The 27,284-nt window shown below is 44.9% G+C and overlaps 1 protein-coding gene across 2 annotated transcripts in view; it reads left to right on the top strand.

Annotated features, from left to right (window-relative positions):
- TBC1D22B (TBC1 domain family member 22B) overlaps window positions 1-17,666 on the top strand; it is an 80,895-nt gene extending 63,229 nt beyond the window's left edge. For both annotated transcript variants that reach the window (XM_019456984.2, XM_019456983.2), the window contains exon 13: window positions 15,652-17,666. In XM_019456984.2, coding sequence (XP_019312529.1) covers window positions 15,652-15,780 — 129 coding nt within the window. In that variant the 3' untranslated portion in view covers window positions 15,781-17,666. The remainder of the gene's footprint in view (window positions 1-15,651) is intronic.
- The last annotated feature ends 9,618 nt before the right edge of the window (window positions 17,667-27,284 follow it).

Genomic DNA, 27,284 nt, shown 5'->3' with positions numbered 1-27,284 from the left:
GAGTTCTAACTAATAACGTAGGTGTTCTCAAGAGCAGCAACGTCTCTCTGTGACCCCTGGGCTGGACCTCTCCGTAATTGGTGTTAGGTGGTTAAAGAACAGAAGTCTCTTTAGCAGATAGACGGAAAGACGGGACCCAGCCTGCCCAAGTAAGGGCTTTGGAAGGAAAAGGAGAGAGTGGGCTTCTGTGAGCAGATGCCGGCTGTGGTGCCGAGAGGCTGCGGCAGCTGACCACGAGCCACGGCTTCTGCCAACGAGCGGCATATGCAACGTCCTAGGATGAATGAGCACAAGGGGGCCGGATTGGCCGCGTGCTGGGGTGAGCTATCAATTCTGATAATGTGGTTGAGGTGGAGCAGGACATCAAGAGCACGAGGTCTAATTTAGTTATCATGAGCCAGGCTCAGTGGGCCTTGTCATATGTGATGAAAGTGCTTCCCAGATTAGCTCTGAGAGGTGGAGGTGATTCCTGGAATGGCTTTCAGCAATTCACAATCCTGGCAGAACATAGGGCCATACTAGTCTGTGACTTTAAAACTAGAGATGTTCTTCTTTACCGGGTTGCATATTCGATTATCTGGTGGATTTGAGGTCTTTCTTCAGTAACCCACAGAATGACAATGAGGATTTGTGCCTGCTGCTGTATTAACACTTCGGTGAGACTACTCGAGGACTGTCACCTCTCTCTTATAGACGAAGTAGAATGGGCAATTAAAGTGGACAGTCCTCAAAGTTCCTCCCAGCCCCACTGTTCCATAATTTTATGGCCAAGAAGAGAAAACCTGTGCCCAGCTGTGTTAAGATCGATGGGCAGGGTCCCTTAGGAGACAGAAGCGTGGTGCAGGTGCGAGAGCGTTGTGCGAGATTGTGAGCTACTGGCCCGTGACCTGTGCAGAGAAAGAAGGTATGTGCAGCCTGACTGCTGAAGGGCCACCTGTGGTTAAGTCGCTGCAAAGGAAGCTCTGTAAATGAACACAGGTACCCCAGAAAGCCACACTGGCCCAGCCTGGATGAGAGAAGTTTGAGGGCTGAACAGCTGCAGCGACTCGAAGAAAAATTAGGCGAAGCCACTGCAGAAATCAAAGAGAGTTGTGGTGGTTTCAGCAGACCGGCCATTGGTCACCCTTAGTGACAGGGAAGAAGAGCCCCCGGTTAGGGGAGGGGCAGTGGAGGGGCATCAGGGGGAAGCAGAGACCCTCCTTCGAAAGTTGGGGACTATGTAGAATAGTGCAGTGGTAAAGCCACGGTCTGTGGAGCCAGACTGCCCGGGGTCAGATCTGAGCTCTGCTACCTTTCTAGGTGTGCAGCCAGAAGCAAGTAACTTGGCTCTGTAGGCCTCGGTTTTCTTGCCTGTAAAATGGGGGTGAGTACCTACCTCCAGGGCTACCGTGAGGATTAAATCGTTAATACGTGTGAAGCAGTTAGAATGGTATACGTGGCCTACGGCCTCAGAACAGGGTGCTTATTATCATTAATATTGTTTCCTGAAATGTACTCCTGAATGTCTGAGAAGCAGTGAAGACAAAGCTTTAGGAACCCAAGTCTCTAAGTGGTGTGTAACTTACCAGAGTAAACCATGCTAGGCTAATCGTGGGCGAAGCTGCCAAGCTAGATGGGCAAACAGGACTGGAGAGGGAGTGTCAAAGTTTGCGGAGGTAAAAGGCAGTGTCCCAGCTGTGGCAGAAGCCCCCAGAAGGAAGGGTGCCTGCTTCTCCTTGGCTGAGCAGATATCTGGGCTCCTACTGCCTGGGAGAGGGGCCCCAGAACTGACGACTTGAGGATCACTTGAAGATGTTTCCTTCCTGAGGCCTCTGAGCAAGGGAACCTGAGGCAATGTGTGCACAGGTGCTGCAGGGACAGAGTGGCCCGTCCTGTGAGCCATGGGCCACTTGAAGTGATAGCTTCTAATAGTGCTGGGCCAAGGCTCTGCCGTGGTCTGAGGGGCCCTCGGCAATTCTGGCCCTCAGCCTGGCCTGGTGTAGTGGAATAATGATGATTATATTAGGGTGACGTTTACAACATTGTTTTCATAGGTCCAAATGTCAGATATTGGCAGTTTCATAAGGTTCGACCTAATAATAACTAATTCTTAGCACTTTTAATGTAGCAGGCACTAATCTAAATGCTTATTTGTGTTGGGGCGCCTGGGTGGCTCAGTCAGTTAAGTGTCTGACTTTAGCTCAAGTCGTGATCTCACAGTTCGTGAGTTTGAGCCCCGAATCAGGCTCAGTGCCGATGGTACAGAGCCTGCTTGGGATATTCATTCTCTCTCTCTCTTCCCCCCTCTCCGCGCCCCCCGCCCCTTCCCTGTGCACGCTCACTCTGTCTCTCTCTCTCTCTCAAAATAAATATATAAACTTTAAAAAATAAATTTAAAAAAAAATCTTAAAATAAATAATAAATAAATGCTTATTTGTGTTTAATTCATTTAATCCTTGCAATAGTCCCACAGAGTAGGTCATAATAACTACCCCCATTTTACAAATGAGCAAACTGAGTCACAGCAAGATTAAGTAACTGGCTCAAGGTCACCCAGGGAGTTAGACAGCCAGCATCGTGCCCCACACATGGATTGTGCTCTGTTGCCTCTACCCTGGGGCCTGGCCAGACACCTCCTGGGGCATTTGAGCTGAATTCACATAGCAGTACTCCAGGATCCCGGGCAAGGATCTTCGTCCTCCCCCTCCTCCCCCTTTCCCCTCCTCCTTCCAGGGCTTCCTCTGCCCTCTACCACCCCTCACCTTTCATTGATAATTGCTCACAGGCTTTCTTCTCATGAAGTAAATGTTTAACAAAAGATTGGTTGTTTTAAAACTGAGAAAGAAGTCCTCTAAGGTCCTCCTTTTGGTCTACTATTCTGGCTCCTGGGTTTTTCTCCTTCCACTGCCAGAAGGGCCTTCGGCCTCCTCATTCCTTTCCATGCCCTCCTTCCCAGGAGGAAACTAAGGCACTTGCCTCTGTGGGAAGGTGGAGTCTGAAAGACCACCACACCTGGAGGCGACAGGGAGTTCTGGGCACTTGTACACGTTGCTGGAGCCCGGTTGGGGGGTCGGGGGGGTCTGGGCCTCTGTCTGGGAAGTCCTGGAGCTCCGCCCAGGCCCTGAGAGAGCCCCCAGGCTTAGGAGCCACTGGCGCTCTAGGGGCTGAATGCCAGACTCTGGAGGGGCTGGGGAGGAGGGACTCCACGCAAACCAGGTTTTTAAAAAAGTATCCTCTCTCTTTTACTTTGCAATAATTTTTATACTTACAAAATGTTGCAGAAATAGTAGAGTTCCCAAATAGCCTACCCATATCCACTTAATGTTTACATCTTATATTCCGTACTGTGATTAACCAACCAGGAGGTTCAGGTCGATAAAATATTAGCAATCTACAGACTTTATTTGAATTTGACCAGTCTTCCCATTAATGTCCTTTTCTGGATGAGGATCCAATTCAGGATCCTAACCTGGGACAATTCCTCCGTCTTTGTCTTCCAGGACAAAATTTTCAAAACTCTTGGAGAGTACGGATTCGGTATTTTGTAGACTGTCCTTTAACTTGGGGCTGTCTAATGTTTTCTTATGACGAAACTGAGGGTCATGCCTTTTGGGGAAGAAACCACAGAGGTGATGTCTGTATGAGGAGGTAGCTGGTGTTGGCAGGTCTCATTCCTGCCGCCTTCGATCGCTTGACTCAGGGGGGTCTCCTGAGTCTCTCCCCTGTGAAGTTACTATTTTCCCTTTGGTAATTGGTAAGTATCTTTTGTAGAGACAGTCTGAGACTATGCAATTCTGATGTTTCTCATCATTCGTTCACCCACTTTTTAACATTCATGAATGGCTCTTGCCTGTAACAGTCATTACTGTGATGTTTGCCTAATTGTGATTTTCTATTTTCACTGCTTCTATATTTATTAATTGCTATTCTAACCTAAGGGAGAGCTGTCCTTTCTCTCCCGTTTATGTATTCATGTATCTATTTATATCAGTATAGATTCACAGGTATTTATTTCATGGGTTATCTGACATTGTCATTATTTTGCTGTTCAGGTTGTCCCAGCTTTGGCCCTTGGGTTCTCCTTCAAGTTGTCTCCTATGTCTTTTTGATCCCATCATGTTTACCTTTTTAAAAAATTGTTTGTTTGTTTGTTTGTTTGTTTGTTTGTTTGTTTTGAGAGAGCACGAGCCAGAGAGGGGCAGGGGACAAAGAGAGAGGGAGAGAGAGAGGGAGTGAGGGAGAGAAAATTTGAGCAGATGAGGAACAGAGAGAGAGGGAGAGAGAGAGAATCCCAAGCAGGCTCTGAGCTGTCAGCACAGAGCCCAACACAGGGCTGAAACTCATGAACTGTGAGATCATGACCTGAGCCGAAATTAAGAGTTGGAGGCTTAACTGACAGAGCTACCCAGGCACCCCTGATCCCATCATTTTTAAAGCACTTTCTTACTTTCTGGTGCCATGAGATGCTCCCAGCTTATATTTTCTTTGCCCTACCTTGGAATCAACCATTCTCCAAGGAGCCCTGGTTAAGCCAGTTTTTTGCCACTAAAAAATATTCAGAAGTATCACGATAACTTTGGAAACAAGATTGTAGGAAAGCATTTATGTGAAGTTCGAACTTCTGATGTCAGGTCACTGGTTGTAGACGGAGTATTGACTGAGAAGGAACATGAATCTTCTGGGTGGTGGTTACATATGTAAAAATTGTCCAGCTGTACACTTAAGATTTGCGTAGTTACTGTGTACAAGTTATGCCTCACTGAAAAAAAACAAAAAAGATTGACAACAGAGTGCATGATAGGACAAGAGCACATGGTTCAGTTTGCTGCAAGGTCACCAGTGAAAGGTGAAAGTGCAATAACACTAAATACAACTAAATACAACCAATACACTAAAATCTCCATACTAAGTAGACAGTTGACTGTGTAAAAATCACCCAAAACAAAATGGGTAAATGAGTCCTTTCTCACATAGGAATCTTGGTATTGAGTGAGGATCTTGATGTTATTTGCATCGTGGGGGCTAGAAGGGCAAAGGGTGACCCTAGGATTCAGGGCTGCTGGCTGTAGGGGTAGCGGCCGTGCTAGAGGCTGTGTGATGCCGACTGAGGGTGTTGGGGATGGGAGCAGTGACGGTGGGAAACTGGCAAAGGGGAAGCTTCAGCGGTGGTCAGAGAGAGCGAGATCTGCCTTGGATGTGAGCGCCCTAATCAGAACCGGCAGGTCTCCTATGTGGCTGTGCACCTGCTGAGGGAGGGATTGGGGCTTCTCTCCCCAGCCGTGAGCCTAGAGAGAGTTCTGTCTGCCCAAGAGTTCTGTCTGCCTGTCCGCATCTCTTATAGCTGCCATAGGCACTTGAAGGAGAAGGTGAGCACAGGGGACTGTCTGGGGACCTAGGCTGAGCAGGTAAGAGCTGGGAGGCCTGCTGTCCCACTCAGCCCTTCCCAGCGCCTGCCCCTGGCCCGCACTTTGCTGGGTGCCACCTCCCTGGCGGTGAGGAGCAGCCCTGCCAGGGTAAGAGGTTGAGGGGTGGGGGGAGGGAAGAGGCAGAGAGAAGGCAGTGTGGCCGGAGTGTCACAGGGTGAGGGGTGGTGCCGCAAGACCTGATTGTGGAGAAGCCTGTGGAGAGATTGGGCTTGACCCTCAATTGGGGAGGAACTTTCACCCCCATCCCTTGTTGGACCAACAGCCTCCGTCCTAAAGCCTGGCCAGGGATGTCTGGGCCTTGACCCGTGCTGCTAGCTCTTTGGAGATGGAATGAAGAGGGGTGCCTTGGTCCCACCCCACAAGGCCGGCAGAGTGAACTAGGGAATCACAGGGGTGTACACGCCACTGTGAAGTGGCAGAATCATAGCAGTGACAGTGGACTCTCCCGTCCTCTGGCCAAGGCTGAACCTGGCACGTTAAGTGAGCCTGGAGAGCCACAGAATTTGGTCGCCGGAAGACATCTTTATTCCTGACACCCAGTGGCAGAAACACCATCAGGGCAGGCTGTGGGCGTCAGACTCTGGGGGAGACTTCCCAGAGCAGGCGCGTGTCAAACCCAGAAGGGCAGGAGATGGTTGAGTGAGTTCTGTGCGTGAGGGAACGTGGGCCGTGCACCACCCCATAATCACAACCAAAACCAAAGGAGTTGCCGGGGCGAAGGAGTGGAGCACCTCAAAAATCAGAACTTCAGTGTGCATTGGAAGGATATGAGCTATGCTGAAATGTGGGTATTCAGGAAAAAACGTGCGCAGAGGACTTGTACAGGCCCGCGGTGGTTCCCAGTGGTGGGGGCAGCTCCCTGGAGAACCGGAGGTGAGTAACGTCGTCTCTGAGCACTCTGGGGACACCTGGTAACTATGGACAAAGAGGACAAGTAGGTTCCCAGCAGCGGTGGCGTGCACGGGACCTTTGATCTGATTTGCTCCGTCAGCGTCAGTGACCTGCAGCAGCCAGCGACACAAGAAGAAGTGAATGTAGCAGAGCAAGTCCAGGTTCAGGGGAGCGACCCTGAGGACACGGTGGCCGTGGCCTTCGCACCCACCCTCCATACTGCAGCACGGCCACCCTTACTGGCCTGTCCATCACGGTCAAGCTCTTGTGATCCCTGCCCCAGCTTTTCACGATGGACGTACACTTTACACCGGGGTTTCGTTCCTTGGAGCTCGCGGTGTGCAAGCGACAAGAACTGGGTGGCGGCTACCCCGGAGAACACCCATCTGCCGGGGGGTTGTAAACCGGTGACTTGTGGCCAGCTCCTGAGCCTGGCGGCGTCTGGCCTCCAGCCCCACCCAGGGTGAGCTCCTGGCTTTGTTTTCTTCAATCGCTGATGATGAGAAACTAACATGTTGTATTTTGTAATAAACTCGTAATTTATATTAAAAAAAGAAAGAAAATTTGTACTGAATGAAGTAACCCACAGGAAGCCTGAAAACTGTTCCACTATGAATAACATATCTGGGAAAAGTGTATGTGCCTGAGTCAGAGAGAACAGGCACCTGAGTGAATGCCTGCTCCCTCGTCCCACAGTCTAAACAGTCATCTCAGGAAAAGCAGCATCTGTGAGAGCCCAGAAGGGCATGGGACCCCACAAGATGTGAGGGCCAACAAGGCCTCAGAGGTCTCAGAACTGATTTTGAGAAGCACCCCACAGAGGACTCTGAAGACTAATAATCAAAATTCCTTTACGTAAAATGGGGACCAGCAAGGGAGTCAGTGGGGCCAGCTGATGCCTCTAAAGCAAGGTGGCAGCTGATCCCAGAATCCCATGCCTCCATCCTACAGAAGAACACTTTGGAGAGACTCCTATTCTGAAAGCGTCTTTTGTAGGAGGTAGGTCAGAGTTGTTCAGTTCAGTAGTGCTAAGCCTATATAAGATGCTCACGGCCTAAATAGAAACTAAATGCAAATAAATCCCTTGAATCAGATGGCATCCACCCACCACTTCTGCAGGAACTCAAGGGTAGGATTTTGGAGCATTGGCCAGTGCAGGCCTCATCTTTACAGACATCCAGTGAGTTGTCGGTGTGAATCCTGCCCAGAAGAAGGGTTCAGAGGGAGCCCTGGGAACTGAAGATCTTTCACCCACAGCAAGCTGGCGTGAGAAAGGGCACGATCCCTAGACATAACACAAGCCATTGAAGAACTCAACCCGGCCTTCTCTGATGGGAAAGTTGCTAAACACACTTTGGGAGAAAACCAGTGAATAAGTTTGACTCTCAGAAAGTTTACATACAAGGACATGGTTTTGAAAATTTTTATTGTAACCAGGGAAATTGGTTTGCTAACTCACTGATTCTCAGAATGGGGGATTTGTTTTAAAGAACTGCTTATTTGACTAGGAAAATATTTTTACATGCCTGAGTACACTTTACATTTGCAAAGGATGTTCCAATATTGCTAAGTGATTCTACACACAGTATCTTATTTAATAGTGTATGTTTTATGGGGTCTTTAAGTTCTTTTGCTGTTAATTACTACACATCCTATCTTTGGTTGTGCTTGGCTCTTACCACTGAGTAAAATCAAGCAACTGTTCCACATTTCCTTCAAACAGCGTCTGCCATGACTTCCTTTCTTTTGGTTCCTTCTATGTTATGCCCCATTTCTCTTCTTACTCCAGGGCAAGCGCTGAAATATATAGTGGTTATGAGCACAGGCTCTAGAGCCAGATTGCCTGGGTTCAAATTCCAGCCCAGTACCACTCTGTGCCCCCGGGCAAATTCCTTAATCTCTGTGCCTCAATTTCCTCATCTGTAAGGTGGAGATAATATTATGTATCTCATGGAGTTGGTGGGAAGATTAAATGAGTTAATACAGAGTACACGTAAAGCATGTAGAGCCCCATCTGGTGTGTAGTAAGTGCTCAATAAATGGTAGCTGTCACTATAATGATTATTATTCTTGGTGTTCTTGCTCTCCACTTCTTCCATCTATTGGACATCCTCTAAGAGGTTTCCCCTATACCTTTTCCTTACAGGGTCTCTTTGGCTATAACCTCTATTCCTTCTCCTTTGACCCCCTTATCTAATTGTTGCCTCCCCCTACCCACCATGGCACTAATTTCTTTTCTGCCATATTCCTTTTCCTTTAGGATCTGTGGATTCTCAGCTGGCATCTAGGTCAGGTTGTTTTCTGCTATTTTAGCCACTTCCAACTTTTCTTTGGTCCCTTCCCATTAATTTGGAACTCCTCACTGCTGCTTGCCTCATAAGCTGTCTTCTCATGGCTTCAGTGTTTCATCTGACTGCCTGTCATGCTTAGTGCTCCCATGGGCTGGCTTTGTAACAAGTCTTCAGTTATTCCCTGCTCCAACTTTGTCTCTTCCCTATCATTAGATAAAAGCCCCTGACTTGTGATTAACACCTTCTTCCCCCAGCCATTTGGTTTCTGCTTCTTTTCTATCATCCCAGATTTATCAATGCGTTGGGCAGGGTTTCCCACTGTTGCAGCACTGTGCGAAGGGATGCAGTTCCTAGACATAGCCACCAGGTGGCAGAGTGCTCCCTCGCGATGCCTTACTGCCCAGGGGGCATCCGGGGACGTTAACTTGTGCAGTGTTAGAATTATTTCAAGATTTACCGGAGGTTTCTAGCAAGGTTAGAGGCATTGGAAATTATAGGTAGATTCTATCCCAGCAAAGAATATTCCCATCTAGAGATATTACTCTTTTGTTGTTTATCAATTGTGCACGGGTTGTAATCATTATAAAAAAAAATTAGAAACACCAATAAGCAAAAAGAAAAAAAGAACTAAATACCTGAGGTTGTGCCACACAAAGGTGCTTTATTTTCTTCCAGATGTTTCCCCATACAGATCTCCACAAATACGTACTGTATGTATATAGCCATTAATGCAACCATTTTATAACTTGTTGTGTAACCTCTTTTTATCACTTTACAAAATATGGTGGATATCCTATCATGTCAAAAACTGTAAATTCCGCCATTTTTATATCTTTTACACATCACATGAGTACATGCTCATACAAAAACTGTGAAAACATTAAAATAAATTGGCTACAAGCTATTTTTATTTTATAGATTTATCTTAGTTTGTGTAATGAAAGGTCTCTCTGTGTAACATCTAGGGGTTTCCTTCCTTAGGATCTCACCATGAGGCCGGCATCCCAAATATGCTCTTATTCCTGTAGAGCTTTTTAATCCCCCTAGAGGTAAGCCCACACCTGATTGCCCACTGGAATCATTGGGAAAGTGTGGTTACCAGGTCCCATCCCAGGGTTTTAGAATAAAAAAAACTCCAGGGATGAGGCTTGGGCTCAGGTTTTTCTAAGAGGTCCTACAGTTGATTCAGCTTTTGCAGCCTGGTTGGAACTTCCTGGCTGTGATGACAGGACGAACCCAAGGGTTTTTGTTGAGGCTCCCAAGTTCCCAGCGTCTGCTTGCTAATATTCCGGATGAGGGTAACCAAGTACCATTCCTTCAGCTCCCCTTCCATGGAAGGCAGGGGTTGGTTCTGAGTCAATGAAATGTGTCCTCAAGAAAAAGGATAACGATTTGACCTCACCCAGCAAGCTGATTGAAAATGGGACTGAAATTCTATAATGACAAAAGCAATTTGAACCAAAAAGAAGAAGGAGAAGAAGGGAGGGAGGGAGGGAGGGAGGGAAGGAAGGAAGGAAGGAAGGAAGGAAGGAAGGAAGGAAGGAAGGAAGGAAGGAAGGAAAAGGAAAGCAAGAAAAAAGTTTTCCAATGAATAAATTAAGTTAAAAATTTAATGTTAATATGGATACTTGGGTGTTAAACTTACCTCTGAAGGAAAGTATAATAAGAATTCTTGTTGACTGTGGTGTGAATCAAGAGAAGGGCAAGCTACAAGAGTAAACACTTTCATTTAGGGTCTAAGTTTAGAAGTCAGGAGATCCCAGGGCGCCTGGGTGGCTTAGTCAGTTAAGCATCTGATTGTTGATCTCAGCTCACGGCTTGTGAGTTCAAGCCCCGCCTCCGGCTCTGTGCTGATGCTGTAGAGCCTGCTTGGAATTCTGTGTCTCCTTCTTTCTGACCGTCACCTACTTGTGTGTTCTCTCTCTCTCTCTCAAAATAAATAAAATTTAAATACACACATACACACACACGAATTTAAAAGAAAGAAAAAAGAAAAAAAAGTCGGGACCCCTAGACATGAATGGAAGAAAATTTTCAGTTTTATTTTCGGTAACCCCAAATTCAAAGTTGGCATTTCCTACATTAACAAATGTAGCCAGGAAAGCACAGTAATATTAGTGGTACCTTCCTTTGTCACTAACTGCAGGTATTTTCATATCATATTAAGTTGTTACAGATATCTGAAAACATTATGTTCATTGCTACTTTGAAATAGTGATAGTTATTTAATCTGCCATTAGATCCTGTTACAGAATATATTAATAAAGTACATATACAGCAGTATCATAAATTTGTTTAAAAATATTTTGATAACTTTCAATTTAACGGGCCTTCTTCATGGTACTATGTATTTAATTTTATGTATTTAAAAAATCATGATTCTAAGAAGGGATCCATAGGCTTCTCCAGATAGCCAAAGAGTCTGAGGTATAGAAAAGGTGAGGACCTCTATAGTAGAGAATCTGCCCAAATTAGAATAAAAGTAGACTCCCTGAGGGGCACCTGGGTGTCTCAGTTGGTTAAGCGTTGACTTCGGCTCAGGTCATGATCCCACGGTTTGCGAGTTTGAGCCCTGCATTGGGCTCTGTGCTGACAATTCAGAGCCTGGAGCCTGCTTCAGATTCTGTGTCTCCCCCTCTCTCTGCCCCTCTCCTGCTTGTGCTCTCTTCCCGTCTCTCAAAAATAAATAAACATTAAAAAAAAATAATAAAAAGGAAGAAAGAAAGAAAGAAAGAAAGAAAGAAAGAAAGAAAGAAAGAAAGAAAGAAAGACCTAGAAGAGAGGCCAAGACATCCCAGGGAGAATTGTTAACCATGAGAAAAGCGCCCTCCAGAGACATTAGGTCAGCTAATAGTGTATTTAAACGCAACATTAGCATCTGGGTGGGTTGAGTGAAAATCATTAACTGGTTGAGTAAGCTGTCTGGTTGAATGAATTTCGGTAACAACGGTAACAACGTTGGGATAGTAGAGGGTGGCTAACCTACAGGGTTTGGGGAAGAGAGGAGGTTGATGGCAACCAGGATGGGGGGTTGGGGAGGAGGGTTGAACATATGTAGAGAAGCATATAGGCTGATTCCTTTCTCAGTGTGTTCATCCTGTGCATTCACCACCATGTTGACTTAAGGCTTTGAGCTCTCTTCTCAGGCTTGGAAATCTCAGGGAAAAGGGTTATGATTAGAGAACTTTGTTTAGTAAGAGTACTCAGTGCTGGTGGAGATCTACAGAAATGAGCATTTTTCTGGAATGCGCTTTCTGAATGAGCGTTAAATACCTTTTAAATGTTCATGTTCTTTGACAGTAATTTCAATCCTAGGAAGTCAGCCCATGGAAATAATCTAAAATATGGCTCTATGCACAAGGCTATTCATTGTAATTTCATTATAGTGAAAAACCAGAAATAATTAAGTACTCAGAACAGGAAGATGTAAAGTAAATTTGGTGCATCTGCATCGTGAGAAATTCTTTAGCCATGAAAATATTTACAAGGAGTTTTTAATATCAAAGGAAATGCTTATGACAAATGCTAAGTAGATTCAAAATTATGTAGATAAAATGTTTCAACTATGGAAAGTGTGCAGAAAAAGGAGTGGAAGGAAATATGCCAAAGTGTTTAAAAGTGACGTCCTTTTGGGGCTCTGGGCTGCCTCAGCCAGTGGAGCATATGACTCTTGATCTTGGCGAGAGAGAGAGAGAGAGAGAGAGAGAGAGAGAGAGAGAGAGATTGGGGTCATGAGTTCAAGCCCCACATTGGGTGTAGAGTTTACTTAAAATCTGTTTTAAGTTTATTTATTTATTTTGAGAGAGAGAGAGCATGAGCAGAGGAGGGGCAAAGAGAGAGAGGGAGAGAGAGAATCCCAAGCAGGCTCCTCACTGTCAGCGCAGAGCCTGATGCGGGGCTCGAACTCACAAACTGCGAAATCATGACCTGAGCCTAAACCAAGAGTCAGACACTTAACCGACTGAGCCACCCAGATGCCCCAATAAATAAATATTTTATTTATTTTATTTTAATTTATGTTTATTATTTTGAGAGAGAGAGAGAGAGAGACAGGGCATGAATGGGGGAGAGAGAGCAGAAAGAGAGGGAGACACAGAATCTGAAGCAGGCTCCAGGCTTCGAGCTGTCAGCACAGAGCCCGATGCGGGGCTCGAACGCACGAACCGGGAGATCATGACCTGAGTCAAAGTCAATACTTAACCGACTGAGCCACCCAGGCGCCCCCACCCCCATAAATAAATATTTTAACAAAAAAAGTGGCTTCATCTTGGTTATTAAATTACGGGTGATTTATTTTCTGCTTTTTTACTTTTTACTAAACAAAACTACCACAGAACATGTATTACTAAAGAGAAAAAGTTCTATCACCCGAGTAATGCATCAACACTTTATTGTAAAAATTGAAAACACAGAGCCCAAAAGATACAGAAGTATAACGGGAAAAAAGTGAAGGTCTCTCATCCCTGAAGGTAACTACTGTTAACAGTTTACCACCTCACCTTCTAAATTTTTTGTATACATATGTGCATATACAAATATATTGTGTTTTCTCATTTACCTAAGTGGGATCATCCTGTATTTTTCTACAACTTACTTTTCTTTGGTACTTGTAAAATTGCCTTTGTTATCTTTCCACCTCGGTGCACCTAGTGCGACTTCATTTGTGCCGTGTGCTGCCGTGTATTTCACGATGTGGATGACCACTGTTTATCCAGCGATTGATTCCCCACTGTTTGAAGCAGTGGTGCATGCCGGGAAGACCCTCCTGCCGGACTGCGAATATTTCCCTAGGACAGGATACAGGGGTGGAGTTGCTGGATCAAAGACCATGTGCATTTCTGATTTTGATAGCTACAGCCTGTCTTTGTTAAGATGATATAAGCTTGTCCCCTGTAACCAAGACCCTAGAATAGCAGTGGCTTAAAACCAGACCGTTGTTGACTTCCCCACAGTTCACAGTCTTTCAGCATAAGCAATCGAGGGCTCACATCCCGGCTCCAGTGTGGCAGGGACTCAGATGTCTTCTGTCTTCTCGCTCTGCCGTCTTCAACGCATGGCTGTAATCTTATGGTCTGAGATGACTGTTCCCCTCCTCCACTCACACCCACTTTCTGGGAAGTGGGGAGGGAGAGGTTTTAGGGCAGAACCAAGAACATACACTGTCCCAGAATGGGGCTCTTAAACAGTGATGTACCACAGGCAGCTTTGTGCACAGCTAAGTTTCTATTTCTAAAGGAAGAAATCTCGTAAAAGATATGCAAGACCTTTCCACTAAAAACTACAAAACATTGCTGGGTGTTCAGAGCAGCTAAAAGCAAGAGTACTCACCGCATGTGTGTTGGGCCATAGGCACTCTGCCTGTTACCTATTCATATTACTCACCTGTTTCTCTATTTGGTGGTTTTCTTATTTCTCAGTGATTTGTAGGCACCCTTTTTGGTTATAGATATTAACCTTTTGTCTTTTATAGGTGTTAAAAATATTTTCTTACAGTTTCTTTGTTTTTTATTAGTTTTATTTTTTTTCGTTTACATCCAAATTAGTTAGCATATAACTTATAGTCAGTCTCTTAGATTTTAACTTGGTTTTCGGCACCTTTGACATTTTGAAGTTGTATGTAATCGAGTCTGCCAGTCTTCTTGTGTCTCTGGGTTTTGTCTTGCTACTATTACTTTTATAATCAGAAAAATAAGACTATGCAGTTGATGGGGCACCGAGGTGGTTCATTGGGTTAAATGTCTGACTCTTGATTTCAACTCAGGTCACGATCTCACAGTTTATGAGAGTAAGCCCTAAATCTGGCTCTGTACTGACAGCATGGAGCCTGCTTAGGATTCTCTGTCCTTCTCTCTCTTTGCCCCTCCCGCTGTCTGTCTGTCTGTCTCTCTCTCTCTCTCAAAATAAATAAATAAAATTTTAAAAAAGAAGAAGAAGAATATCCAGTTCAAAAAGAGACACAGGGGTGCCTGGCTGGCCTGGTTGGAAGACCATGTGACTCTTGATCTCGGGGTTGTGGGTTCGAGCCCCACATTGGGTGTAGAGATTATTTAAGAATAAATAAGTAAATCAACTTAAAAAAGAGAGAAAGAAAAACAACATGAAGCAGCAGCAACAACATGGGTAAATAAATTACAGAGAAAACCTCACATTCGCTTTTTATTCTGTTATCCTCTTTAATAGGGTGTCTCTATGGGAACTGTTTGAGGGACCTGGGCTTTGAGAACTGAATAGGATTGAGGTAGGCAGAGGGGAAAAGGAAAGGTATTCCAAGTGAAAGGAACCAAGTAAACTAAACCACGGAGGCACAGATAAATCTGGCTGAAATGGGCCTAGCTGGAGGAGGCATGTATACTGGGATAGTAGGAAATGAGCTGGACCGGTAGGTTGAGGACAGGACAGTCTTTGGAGAACAAGGAAGAAGCTAAATATAGTGATTACAAGTGAACACTCGATTAGGAGAAATATGTCAAATGCATAAGGTTATGCATTTATGAATATGAATAAATGAGGGTTTTTTTTTAATAAATGTTATTTTTAAAGGAAGCAAATTAAGTATCTAACAAAAGATAAATGGTTGAGTACATTTGGGTATAGCTACATACTAACCCTGAGAATAGTCAGTTTTGAAGGCTGCATGGAAAGACACTAAAATTCTAGAGAAAGAAGATGATTAAAAAGCATAAAATCATAATTATGATTACAGCTGTTTAAAGAAATATGCGTGTGAGAAAAAGACTGAAAAGCAGTACTTGGAAATGAAGAGAGTATGTCTGGATGATGAGGGAGATTATTTTTCTCTTTTAAATACCCTTATTTGTCGGTGTCGTTCTCTGTTTATAGTATTGTTCAAAGAGGCAGGTGCTAGTGGATATCGGAAAATTAGCAGAGGCTTTTCAGGGCTTTCTGAAGGTGAACTGGGGGCCGGGAGATGTGTGCTGCTCTGGAGGAGGGAGCCCGACCTTGCGGGATGTGTGTGACCCAGGAGGAAGGGACCCCATCCCAGGGCCTGCTGGTCCCCTGGTCTGTAGTCCCGGGATGATAAAAACGTCTTTCTTGCATTCCAGGGTCTCCTGATGCTGCTACAAAACCTACCTACGATCCATTGGGGCAACGAAGAGATTGGGCTGCTGCTCGCCGAGGCATACAGACTAAAGTACATGTTTGCCGACGCCCCCAATCACTACCGCCGATAGGTGCTGTCTCCCCAGGGGGGACCCAGACTGTCCCCATCTCTGATGGCAATCTGATCACTGTGGCCACTGTGCGAGCCGTGGACTCAGGCCAGGAACCACTCCTGCTGTAAAAAGCTCACATCCGCCGCCCAGGTCTTAACTCTCTGGCGTGCCTGTCCACCACTCCATGTCTCTGGATATGTTTCTTGGACCACTGTCAGTATTCCATGACATGTGGATGGGCCCAGCTCTGGGAGAGGACAGGAAAGGAGGTACAGGGTTGTCTGCCCTTTCAAAGAAACTGGACAGAAGAAGGGGAAGGCTCAGGGTCTCAACTCACATTGTCCCTACATGGACGGACTGTCTCTTGCCTCCCGGCCCCAACTGATGCCGTTGCTTTTTGTGACATGGTTTCATTTGATCACAGGTCAAAAAACGCCTTATGTTTTCAAAAGACTCCTGGCCCCTCCCCCCCTCCCTCCCTCCCTGGTTCCTAGCCCTTCCCCCTCTACCCTCGTGTGAGCCGGTGAGGGGCAGTTTTAGACTGTTGTTCTCAGATAGAGGAGGCACTGATGCTTATAAGTCTGGGCAGAGGCCTACACCCAAGGGCTAGGAATTTTAGTTTTCCTTTTCTCACCAGATGTCTGTATGTGTGCCTGCGTTCGTGTGTGTACGTGAGTATCCACACCCCTCGGCATTTAGTTACATGTCCGAATTCATGTGTCCAGACCAGCCCTGTCACGACCCGCTGGGAAGGGCCCCCCGGTGACCAAGTATATAAGCATCCCTTGAGAAGGATCAGGGCAGGGGGAGGGAGAAGGGGCTGTTTACCTCTCCAAACCCTTTTTCCATGATGACCCACTCCAAGATATTATGTGTAAATTGTGTTATTATGTATATGGGTAAAGATGTACAAATATACGTCCTCTTTGTAGCAGATATGATTTTATATTTATAATGTGCATCAACATGTGAAAGCAATCTAGGTCACTAGCACAGATGACGTCGCCAGGCAGGTGGGCCCAGCGCCTCCAGGTCGGTTTCTGGGCGCCCCCCTGTGAGGGAGCGGGTGGGCGTCTGCCAGAGCAAGTGGCGCTGAGCAGATGGAGCTGCTTTGACAACCAGCGGTGGCCGTCCCAAGCGTCAGCGGCTGAGTTTTTCTGTCTCCCCCCCCTCCCCACCCCTCCCTGGGTCTTGGTGGAGCGTCAGCCCCACTCCTTCCCCCTGTTGGGCAGACAGAGCCCCCCTGCCCCCCACCCCTCACCCCTAGCCACCTCCCAGAGAGCATGTTTTCAGCCCTTCCCTTTCCCCAGGATGCTGGGGGAGAGCTTTTGTTTTTCCGTTTTAAGTCAGCGTTGTATTCAAGACAGAAGCTGTGACTGACTCATCAGTGCCAAGGAAAGGGGTTTCCTGTGTCTCCCTGGGGTTGAGGGCTCTTCTCCGAGAGAAGCATCCAGCGTCCCCCACTGTCACCACCATACCCCACACCGCTCATGAGATGCGTGAGGCGTGTTTGATTTCTAGAGTTCCGTAGTGGAGAGGCGGGGGGGGGGGGGGGGGGGGGGATGGTGGCAAGGAGCCGTCGTCCTCTTGGGAAGCCGGTCAGTGTCCCCAGTGGGTGACGCCCTTGAGTCTCCGCCAGTGAAGCTCCACCACGCTGGCATGTTACATTTCTCATCTGGAGCTGTTTCTCAGGCATTCTTCCCAACCTTCTCCTGTTCCCCTTCCGTGTGCCTCAATAGTCTCCTTCACAGAGCAAGAGGGCGGTGACCCTCCCTCAACCGGACTAATTAAAGAAAGACACTTGTGTTCCCAAGTGGTGGTTTTATTTTTTTAGTTTTTATGTTTGTATGGAAATTGTGGATAAAGTGAAAGAACTGTAAATAAATAGTGTATTTCCTCCTCCACTGCTGATTTTTCTCCCATGGGTTTGTGGAACCTGGAACCTAAGGCGTGCCGTGCCCTTTGGTCGGGTTTTTCTTGCTGACGCCAGTAAGGATGGGGGACACATTTTCCGTAGGGCAAGCCGGGGATCGACAGAGAGTCAGAAGGCGGTCTCGGAGGATGGTGCATCGACTCTGTGCTGGATACTGTGGAAAATACAAAACTGAGCCACATGGTACCTAACCACTGACATTTACAGAGCACCTCGCCATACGCCAAGTGCTGTGAGAAACACTTGGATGGTTTCCTCACCCAGAACTTCTCCCTGGATTCATTCGAGAGTGTTGCTTGGTTTCAGCAATTAGGAGCTGTCTTAGGGTCAAATGCAGCAACACGCTACAGAAACCCAGACGTAACGGTGGCTTACACACCAAGGGAGCATACCTTCTGCCTCACATCAAAGTCCAAAAGTAGACCACCCAGGGCTAGGATGATGGGTCTGTTTCACAGAGTCTTTAGGAATCTGGACTCCGCCTCGCGGTCTACACCGGGGAAGATGGGGCTGCCACGCCAGCCACTGCATCCACTTTCCAAGCAACAGGATGGATAAAGAAGGGACAGAGAAAAAGGAATGAAAAAAAAAAATGTGTCAGCAGTATCTTAAGGAATGTTCCAGAAAGCTGCCCCTTAATACCTCCTTTTACAACTCAGGGAGCGGAACTTCGTCCCACAGTAGGTCACACCTCGTTGTAAGGGAGGTTGGAGGAATAGTCTGTTCCAGGCGGCCATATGCCTGGCTCAAAATCAACAATTTTTGCCCTCAGTCGATACACATATCTTAAAGAACCTGAGAGGAGACACTTACCATTTATGTCCCTCCTTCGTTCCTCCGCTTGATCTTAGCCAAAAGGCCGAGAAGCGATTCCTCCTTCATTCCTCTGAAACTGATTTCCCTTCTGCCTGCAAAACTTTCTCGAGAAATTCTCTTAGTGTTCCTTCATCTGAGGATGGTCTTTATTTTGCCTTCAGTCCTGAATATATTTTCTCTAGGTATAGTTATTCTGGCGCTTTAAAGATGTCGTTCCACTGTCTCTTCCACAGTTTCTGATGAGAAATCCACAGTCATTGAGATCGCTGTTCTATGTTTAATTCCATTATTTTTCTCAGACTGTGTTTTTAAAAATTGTGGCAATATGCACAGAACATAGCTTGCCATCTTAGTCATTTTTAAGTGTACAGGTCAGTAGGGATAAGTCCATTTGCATCGTTGTGCGACCATCACCACAACTCGTTTCATCTTGCAAAACTAGAACTCCGTCTCCATTAAACGACAGCTCCCCATTTCCTCCTCCTTACAGCCGGCAACCGCCATTCCACTTTCTGTCTCTCTGAATTTGCCGACTCTAGGTAAGTTATGTAAGTGAACAATACAGTATATGGGGGTTTTTTGATTGGCTTATTTTACTTCGTAATGTCCTCAAGGTTCACCTATGTTGTAGCATGTATCAGAATATCCTTCCTTTTAAAAAAAAATTTTTTTTATGTTTATTTTTAAGAATGAGAGCGTGAGCATGGGAGGGGCAGAAAGAGAGCGAGACACAGAATCCGAAGCAGGCTCCAAGTTCTGAGCTGCTAGCACAGAGCCCCATATGGGGCTCAAACCCACAGAATGTGAGATCATGACCTGAGCCGAAGTCAGACACTTAACCAACTGAGCCACCCAGGCGCCCCATCCTTCCTTTTTTTAAGGCTGAATAATATTCCAACACGCGCGTGGGCACACACACACACACCATATTTTGTTTCCATCCGTCAGTGGTCTTACATTTTTTGGCCATCGAGAATAATGCTGCTGTGAACACAGGTGTGTAAATATTTAAAAACCTTGCTTTCAGTTCTTTGGGGTATATACCCATAAGCAGAATTACTGGACCATACGGTAATTCTATTTTTGATATTCTGAGGAATATGTTTTTTCTCAGACTGCTTCTAAGATTTTTTTTTTCCCTTTGGGTTTCAGAAGTTTGATAGTGTATCTGAATTGTGGATTGTTTGGGGGGTTATTTTTGTTTTTGGAGTTTTGGGTTTTTTGTGTGTTTTTTGGTTGGTTTTGCTTTGTTTTGTTGCATTTATCCTACTTGGGATTTGAGTTCTTTGAATCTATAGTTGTATGTCTTTCACCAAGTTTGAGAAGCCTTCAGCTATTATTCTTCAAATATATATGTATTTTTCTGCACCAGTCTCAATCCTCCCTTGGGACTCTAATGATGTGAATGTTAGACCCATACTTCCTCAGGTTCTGTTTTATTTTTTCACTTTTTCTCCTTTCTGTTCTTCAGATTAAGAACTTTCTTTTTGTCTATCTTTAAGTCCATTGACTCCTTTTCTGTCATCTCCATTCTACATTAAGCCCACACAGTGAATTTTTTTTTAAAGTTTATTCAATTTTGAGAGAGCATGAGTGGGGGAGGGGCAAAGGGAGGGGAACAGAGGATATCCAAAGCAAGCCCTGCACTGACAACAGTGAGCCTGATGCGAGGCTTGAACCCACAAACTGGGAGATCATGACCTGAGCTGAAGTCAGACAATCAACCAACTGAGCCACCCAGGCATCCCAAGCCCATACAGTGAACTTTTTTTAAGTTTATTTATTGATTTATTTGTGAGAGAGAGGGAGAGACAGCGCATGAGTGGGGGAGGGGCAAAGATAGAGAATCCCATCAGGTTCTGCTCGATCAGCACAGATCCCGATGCGGGGCTTGAACTCACAAACCGTGAGATCATGACCTGAGCTGAAATCAGGAGTCAGATGTTTAATGGACTGAGCCACCCAGGTGCCCCATGAATTTTTACTTCAGAAATTGCAGGCTTTGGTCCTAATATTTCCATTTGATTTTTTTTTTTTTTTTTTTTTTTGTGGTTCCTGTTTCTCTCCTGAGTTTTCCCTTCATTTCAAGTGTGTTTACTTTTACCTCATGAAGCATAGCTGTAATACCTGTTTTACATTTTTGTCTGGCATTTTTAACATCTGTCTCACCTTGGGGTTGGCATCTTTCAATTGGCTTTCCTCATAAAAATTGACCACCTTTTCCTACATCTTTGAATGTTGAGTAATTTTGGACTGTATCCCGGACATTTTGAATGTTATATGTGAGAGTCTTGGTCTTACTAAAATCCCCTAGAGCAAGGGTCAGCAACCTATGGCCTGTGGGCCAAATCCAACCCTCTTTTTGTAAATAAAGTTTTATTGAAACATAGCAATACTTATTCATTACATCTTGTTTTTGGCTTCTTTGACACTCCAGTAGCAGAGTTGAGTAGTTGCGATAGACTGTATGGCCCACAAAGCTTAAAAATATTTACTCTCTGGTCTTTTAGGGAGAAAGTTTGCTGATCTCTGCTCTAGAAAGCACTGACTTCATTTTGCTTTGTTTTAGTAGGCAACCCAGTTAGTTTTTTTTTTTTTAAACCACTTTATTGACAAATGATTGACATATAAAAAACCATACATATTTAATGTGCACAACTTGGTAAGTTTAAGATGTGGCTGTTTTTTTGTTTTTGTTTTTGTTTTTTAATTTACATCCAAGTTAGTTAGTGTATAGTGCAACAATGATTTCAGGAGTAGATTCTTTAATGCCTCTTACCCATGTAGCCCATCCCCCCTCCCACAACCCCTCCAGCAACCCTCTGTTTGTTCTCCATATTTAAGAGTCTCTTATGTTTTGTCCCCCTCCCTGTTTTTATATTATTTTTGCTTTTCTTCTGTCGATGGACATTTGGGCTCTTTCGTACTTTGGCTATTATTGACAGTACTGGTATAAACATTGGGGTACGTGTGCCTGTTCAAAACAGCATACCTGTACCCCTTGGATAAATACCTAGTAGTGCAATTGCTGGGTCATAGGGTAGTTCTATTTTTAATTTTTTGAGGAACCTCCATATTGTTTTCAGAATGGCTGCACCGGTTTGCATTCCCACCAGCAGTGCGAAAGAGACTCTCTTTCTCCGCACCCTCACCAACATCTGTTGTTACCTGAGTTGTTAATGTTAGCCATTCTGACAGGTGAGAGGTGGTATCTCATTGTGGTTTTTATTTGTATTTCCCTGATGATGAGTGATGTTGAGCATTTCTTCATGTGTCGGTTGGCCATCTGGATGTCTTCTTTGGAGAAGTGCCTATTCATGTCTTTTGCCCATTTCTTCACTGGATTATTTGTTTTGGGGGTGTTAAATTTGATAAGTTCTTTATAGATTTTGGATACTAACCTTTAATCTGATGTGTCATTTGCAAATATCTTCTCCCATTGCGTCAGTTGCCTTTTAGTTTTGCTGATTGTTTCCTTCACTGTGCAGAGCTTTTTATTTTGATGAAGTCCCAATAGTTCATTTTTCCTTTTGTTTCCCTTGCCTCTGGAGACATGTTGAGTAAGAAGTTGCTGCGGCCAACATCAAGGAGTTTTTTGCCTGCTTTCTCCTCAAGGATTGTGATGACTTCCTGTCTTACATTTAGGTCTTTCGTCCATTTTGAGTTTATTTTTGTGTCTGGTGTAAGAAAGTGGCCCAGGTTCATTTTTCTGCATGTCTCTGTCCAGTTTTCCCAGCTCCACTTGCTGAAGAGACCATCTTTATTCCATTGGATATTCTTTCCCGCTTTGTCAACGATTAGTTGGCCATACATTTGTGGGTCCATTTCTGGGTTCTCTATTCTGTTCCATTGATCTGAATGTCTGTTTTTGTGCCAGTACCATACTGTCTTGATGATTACAGCTTTGTAATACAGCTTGAAGACCGGGCAACCCAGTTAGGTTTAAACGGCAAGTTCTCTCTCATCTTCTGAGGGCCATTGTTCTAGTGTCATTTCAGTTTTTCAGAGGCTTTGCTATGCTACTTTGGGTTCGTTTTCACCATGCAAAACTCGTGCCAGTTCATACACAGAATTGGGATCCCCTCTCTAGCTGGCTTCTTTCTGGGATTCCCTCTTGTACTCTTTGGTTCACCGGTGCTCTGTTTCCTAGTCAGCCGGAATGACAGTGTTTCTCTTGAATTTTCTGCTGCCCACACTAGTGCCACCACTGCTGCACGATTTAGTCCTGCCCTTGCGACAGGTCCAGAAGAGAAAAAATTAATTGTAATTCCCCCCACACTCTCTGGCTCGCAGAGACCCTTTAACCAAGTCACCGGGTCAGGGAGATGTGGTTTGTGACATAATAAGAAATATATATTTGGTCTCTTCCCCCAGTCCCTGACACAGAGCTCCTAAAACCCTTGGAATTGCCTGAGTGATAGAAGCGTCTTTTGTTCACCTTATATTTTGAGGTGACTCATGGTGAGCTCCTGGATAACTTCAAAATGGGTGGCTGGTCATCAGATCAAGCCATGACTGTAAGCTTGGAACTTTCAGCGCATCCTCATCCTTTGGGGAAGGGAGAGGGGCTGGAGATTGAGTTATTAATCAGTTATGGCTACGCGATGAAACCTGCTTTAAAAACCCTTACCAAAGAGGTTCACAGAGCTTCTGGGCTGGTGAACACATCCATGTGCTAGGAAGAGTGATGCATCCTGACTCCACAGGGACAGAAGCACCTGTGCTCAGGACTCTTCCAGACCTCACCTTGTGTACTTTATCTGGCTGTTCCTTTGTGATAGACCATCAAGTGTAAGTAAGTACTTCTCTGAGTTCTGTGAGCCATTGTAGCAAATTATCAAACCTGAGGAAGGGGTTATGGGAACCCCCTAATTTGTAGCCACTTGGAAAAGACACAAGTGACAACCTGGGGCATATGACTGGCATCTGAAGTAGGGGCAGTCTTTTGGGATGGAGCCCATAACCTGTGGGGTCTGTGCTAGCTCCGGGTAGTGTCAGAATTGAGTTGTAGGACATCCTGTTGCCATCCAGAGAGCTGGAGAATTGGTTGATGTGGGGGAAAAAAAAAACCCCACACATATGGTGTCAAAAGTGTGAATAGAGTAGAAGAAACAAGAGTTGTTTTCTTTTGGGTTTCTCTCATTTTTTGTTGTCAGTGCTACTGGGAAGCCACTTAACTGGGACCTAATCTCAAGTCAAAGCTGTGAGAGTAAAGATGGAAAAAAAACTTTTTTTAATGTTTATTTTTAAGAGAGGGGGAAACAGAGCATGAGGGGGGACGGGCAGAGAGAGAGGGAGACACAGAATCCCAAGCAGGCTGCAAGTTCCAAGCTGTCAGCACAGAGCCCAACGTGGGGCCTGAACTCACGAACCATGAGATCATGACCTGAGCCGAAGTCAGTAGCTTAACCTACTGAGCCCCCAGGCGCCCCAAGATGGAAAATTTTTTAGAAACTCTCCCCCTACAGATAGCTTCTTCAAGCTTTGACTCCCTCCCTAATTTCCCTGCTTGTTTACAGAGTTCTCAGTGTTAGTTTGTCCAGAATTTTTAGACATAATAAGCAGCAGAGAGAGACTGCAGTGGGCTTACTCCTTCTTGTCTAGCACCAGAAATCTTCCAAACGTCTTTGACCACAACCTACAGTAAAAAACACATTTTACATTGAGCCCAGGACACAGACACACACACACACACACAAATATGAACAACAAACATTTCACAACAGTACATACTGTTCCTATACATGGTGGCCTGTGACCTGTTTTATTCCATTTTTTTCAAATGCTAGGGGTGCCTTGTGGCTTATTTGATTAAGCGTCCAACTCCGGCTCAGGTCATGATGTCACAGTTTGTGAGTTTGAGCCCCGCGTCAGGCTCTGTGCTGATAGCTTACAGCCTGGAGCCTGCTTTGGATTCTGTGTCTCCCTCTCTCTCTGCCTCTCTCTCTCTCTCTCTTTCTCTCTCAAAAATGAATAAACATGGGGGCGCCTGGGTGACTCAGTCAGTTGAGCATCAGACTTGGACTCAGGTCGTGATCTCGGGGTTCTTGGGTTCAAGCCCCACATCGGGCTCTGTGCTGACAGCTTGGAGCCTGAAGCCTGCTTTGGATTCTGTGTGTGTGTGTGTGTGTGTGTGTGTGTGTGTGTGTGTCTGTCCCTCCCCCACCCACGTCTGTCTCTCAAAAATAAATAAATGTTAAACATTTTTTTAAAAAATGAGTAAACCAACAAAAATTTTTTAATGCTGGTTAAGACTCATTACTGAGTGTTAACTTGAGTTTGAAAAACACAACTCTGCGTGTTATTACTGAAATGGAAGAAATAAACCTGCTGCTGGCTAAAATAAGCACATTTCCACAAGTCCTGAATAATAAATGCCACAGCTGATAATGCAGTGAATTTGTTAAGTCGAAAGAGTGTGATGAGAATTGCATTATAACCTTGGATTATAGAACTCAAGGTTCTCCACGTGAGAAACATTTCCACTCTCTCCCCCCCTTTCCCCAACCCTAGACAAAGGTGAGTTGAATTAGGGATTTTTGCTTTTTGGGTTTTTCTGTAGTCCAAACATAGCCAACTCAGAGTGATAGGATTCAGTTTTAAGTCACCCCAAGCCTATTTTATATTAGCTACCTAATCCCACGTATTACTTGCAAAATAAACAGCCTGAAGCCAACTCTGTCAGAAGAAGAAAACGAGGTAGTAATTATTGATACCTGATTCCTGCTGCCTCTTTCCCTCCCTCTTATCTACCTCCTCTTTTCCTCTCTCCCTCTCCCCTTCAGTAAAATCAGATGGGTAATAAATATTTGAAATGGATACTGATCCTTGGCAAGTTAAAGGATGCTTAAAGAAACAGCCAGAGCCGCAACCAGAAAGGAATGTGGTGGTTTCCCACAGCACTGCTTTCAAGAACCTCTAAAACACCCACCTTCATTCCTGATCACAATACCTCCAGAATACAGTAAAGTCGATGAGTCATTATAAGCACTTCCAAAATATAATAAACTTGATTAAAGGTATCAGAAATATCTTACAAACCCTATACTTAAAACCCTGTTTACATAAAATAGCAGTTAATACACAAGCTGTCCAAAGCAGATGGTGCCTTTTTCCTTCCTCACCTACTTCTGGTTTTCTAAAACATTCCCTTTCAAAAATAAGAGACATATTTCCCTGATTCCTTCAGCACAGAGTCTTACATTTGGGGGTGGGCAGAGAAGAAATAGTAGAATAAATGAGTAAAAGAAAAGGTAGAGTGAATGAGACTGTGGAGCCATTAACCCTACCTCCCCATCACATGCACACGCGCGCGTGCGCGCGCACACACACACACACACACACACACACACACACACACTAAGGCTGGATCACTCCATCTGGGATTTTACCTCCCCTCAGTCACCCTGAGTTCCTCCAAGTCTAGAGAACCCATCTGTGTAATCACGGCCCACCCCACCCCCAGGATGACTAAATGTAGCAGTCTATTGAAAAGTTGGCCTGTGATCTCAGGATTAGAGAGACTGAAGGAGAAACACAGGACTTTGCTTGAGATGCTATATCAAGACCCCTTTCTTCTCTGCTCAATCTTTTGAAATCATAATAAAAAAGTCCCACTTCACCTTTATTGAACCTCACACAGGGGAACCACGCTTTAAATCAACCGGCAGAGCTGTGCCCCCAAAATGGACAACGCTTGCTCACATTGGGAACTATTTGCTTTAGACGTTTAAAAAAAAAACAAAACACAAAACCATCTTGCTTGGAGATGGGTAATAAAAGTCTAAAACTGATTCAAGGGACTTCTAACTTTATAATAAGCCAATTTAAAGGGGGGAAACATTTTGTTTCCATGTCTTTAGACAAGAAAACATAGAGAAGGCACAGGGAGATAGACTTTATACCTATAGGAGGTGGCTTCTGCAGAAGCTGAAGCTCCATTCTTCTATAATAGTAGCTAACAATTATAGGGTACTTACTCGGTACCAAGCAAAACTATCTTATAGGAATTCACCAGATTAATCCTCATAACAATCCTATAAGTTGAGTGTTATCCTTATCATCACCCTTGTCTTATAAATAGGGAAATGGAGGCTTGAAGAAGTCAAATAACTTGCCCGAGGTCTCATATCTAGTAAGCAGCTGAGCCAGGATTAGAACTTGGGCAACTTGGCTCCAACCTCCACACATCTCACTGTCATGCCACAATAGCATCTAATTTCCCACCAAATTAAGGGCTGACCTTTCACAAAATCCAGAGTGGCCAAAATGTGATCACTGATACTCCATCCTTCTATTCCACCTCTATTCCAGGGAAATAAAAAGAAAGGAGATGGGAGAGAAGAAGAGGAAGAGAAAGCTTTGTTAGGATCATCATTTCAATTCATAAACTTGAATTCTAAAGTCTGCCAGAGACAGCTAGCTGCCCATCAGAATTCATGTTCCTCTTTCCACGGTGTAGAATAGTTTCTGTGAACTGGCTGATCAACCAGGGATTACATTTCCCAACCTTTCTTGGGTCTAAGTAGGATCATGTGACCAATCCTCTTCAATAAAATATGAGCAGAGGGAATGTAACTTTGGGGACAAGACAGTTAAGAAGCAGGTGTGCCTTCTTCATTCTGTCTTTCCCCTGTGTTGCTTTGTAGATACAGAACACTCCAAGCTCTTGGAAGTAGAGAAGCCACAGGATGAAAGAGGTCTGAGTTCCTGAATGATTTTTTAAAAAAATTTTTAATGTTTATTTTTGAGAAAGAGAGAGACAGAGCACAAG

This window comes from Panthera pardus, unplaced genomic scaffold, assembly GCF_024362965.1.
Source record: "Panthera pardus isolate Hobbes unplaced genomic scaffold, ASM2436296v1 HiC_scaffold_17, whole genome shotgun sequence".
In the NCBI taxonomy this organism is placed as follows: domain Eukaryota; kingdom Metazoa; phylum Chordata; class Mammalia; order Carnivora; family Felidae; genus Panthera; species Panthera pardus.
This window is presented reverse-complemented; position numbering and strand designations above follow the sequence as displayed.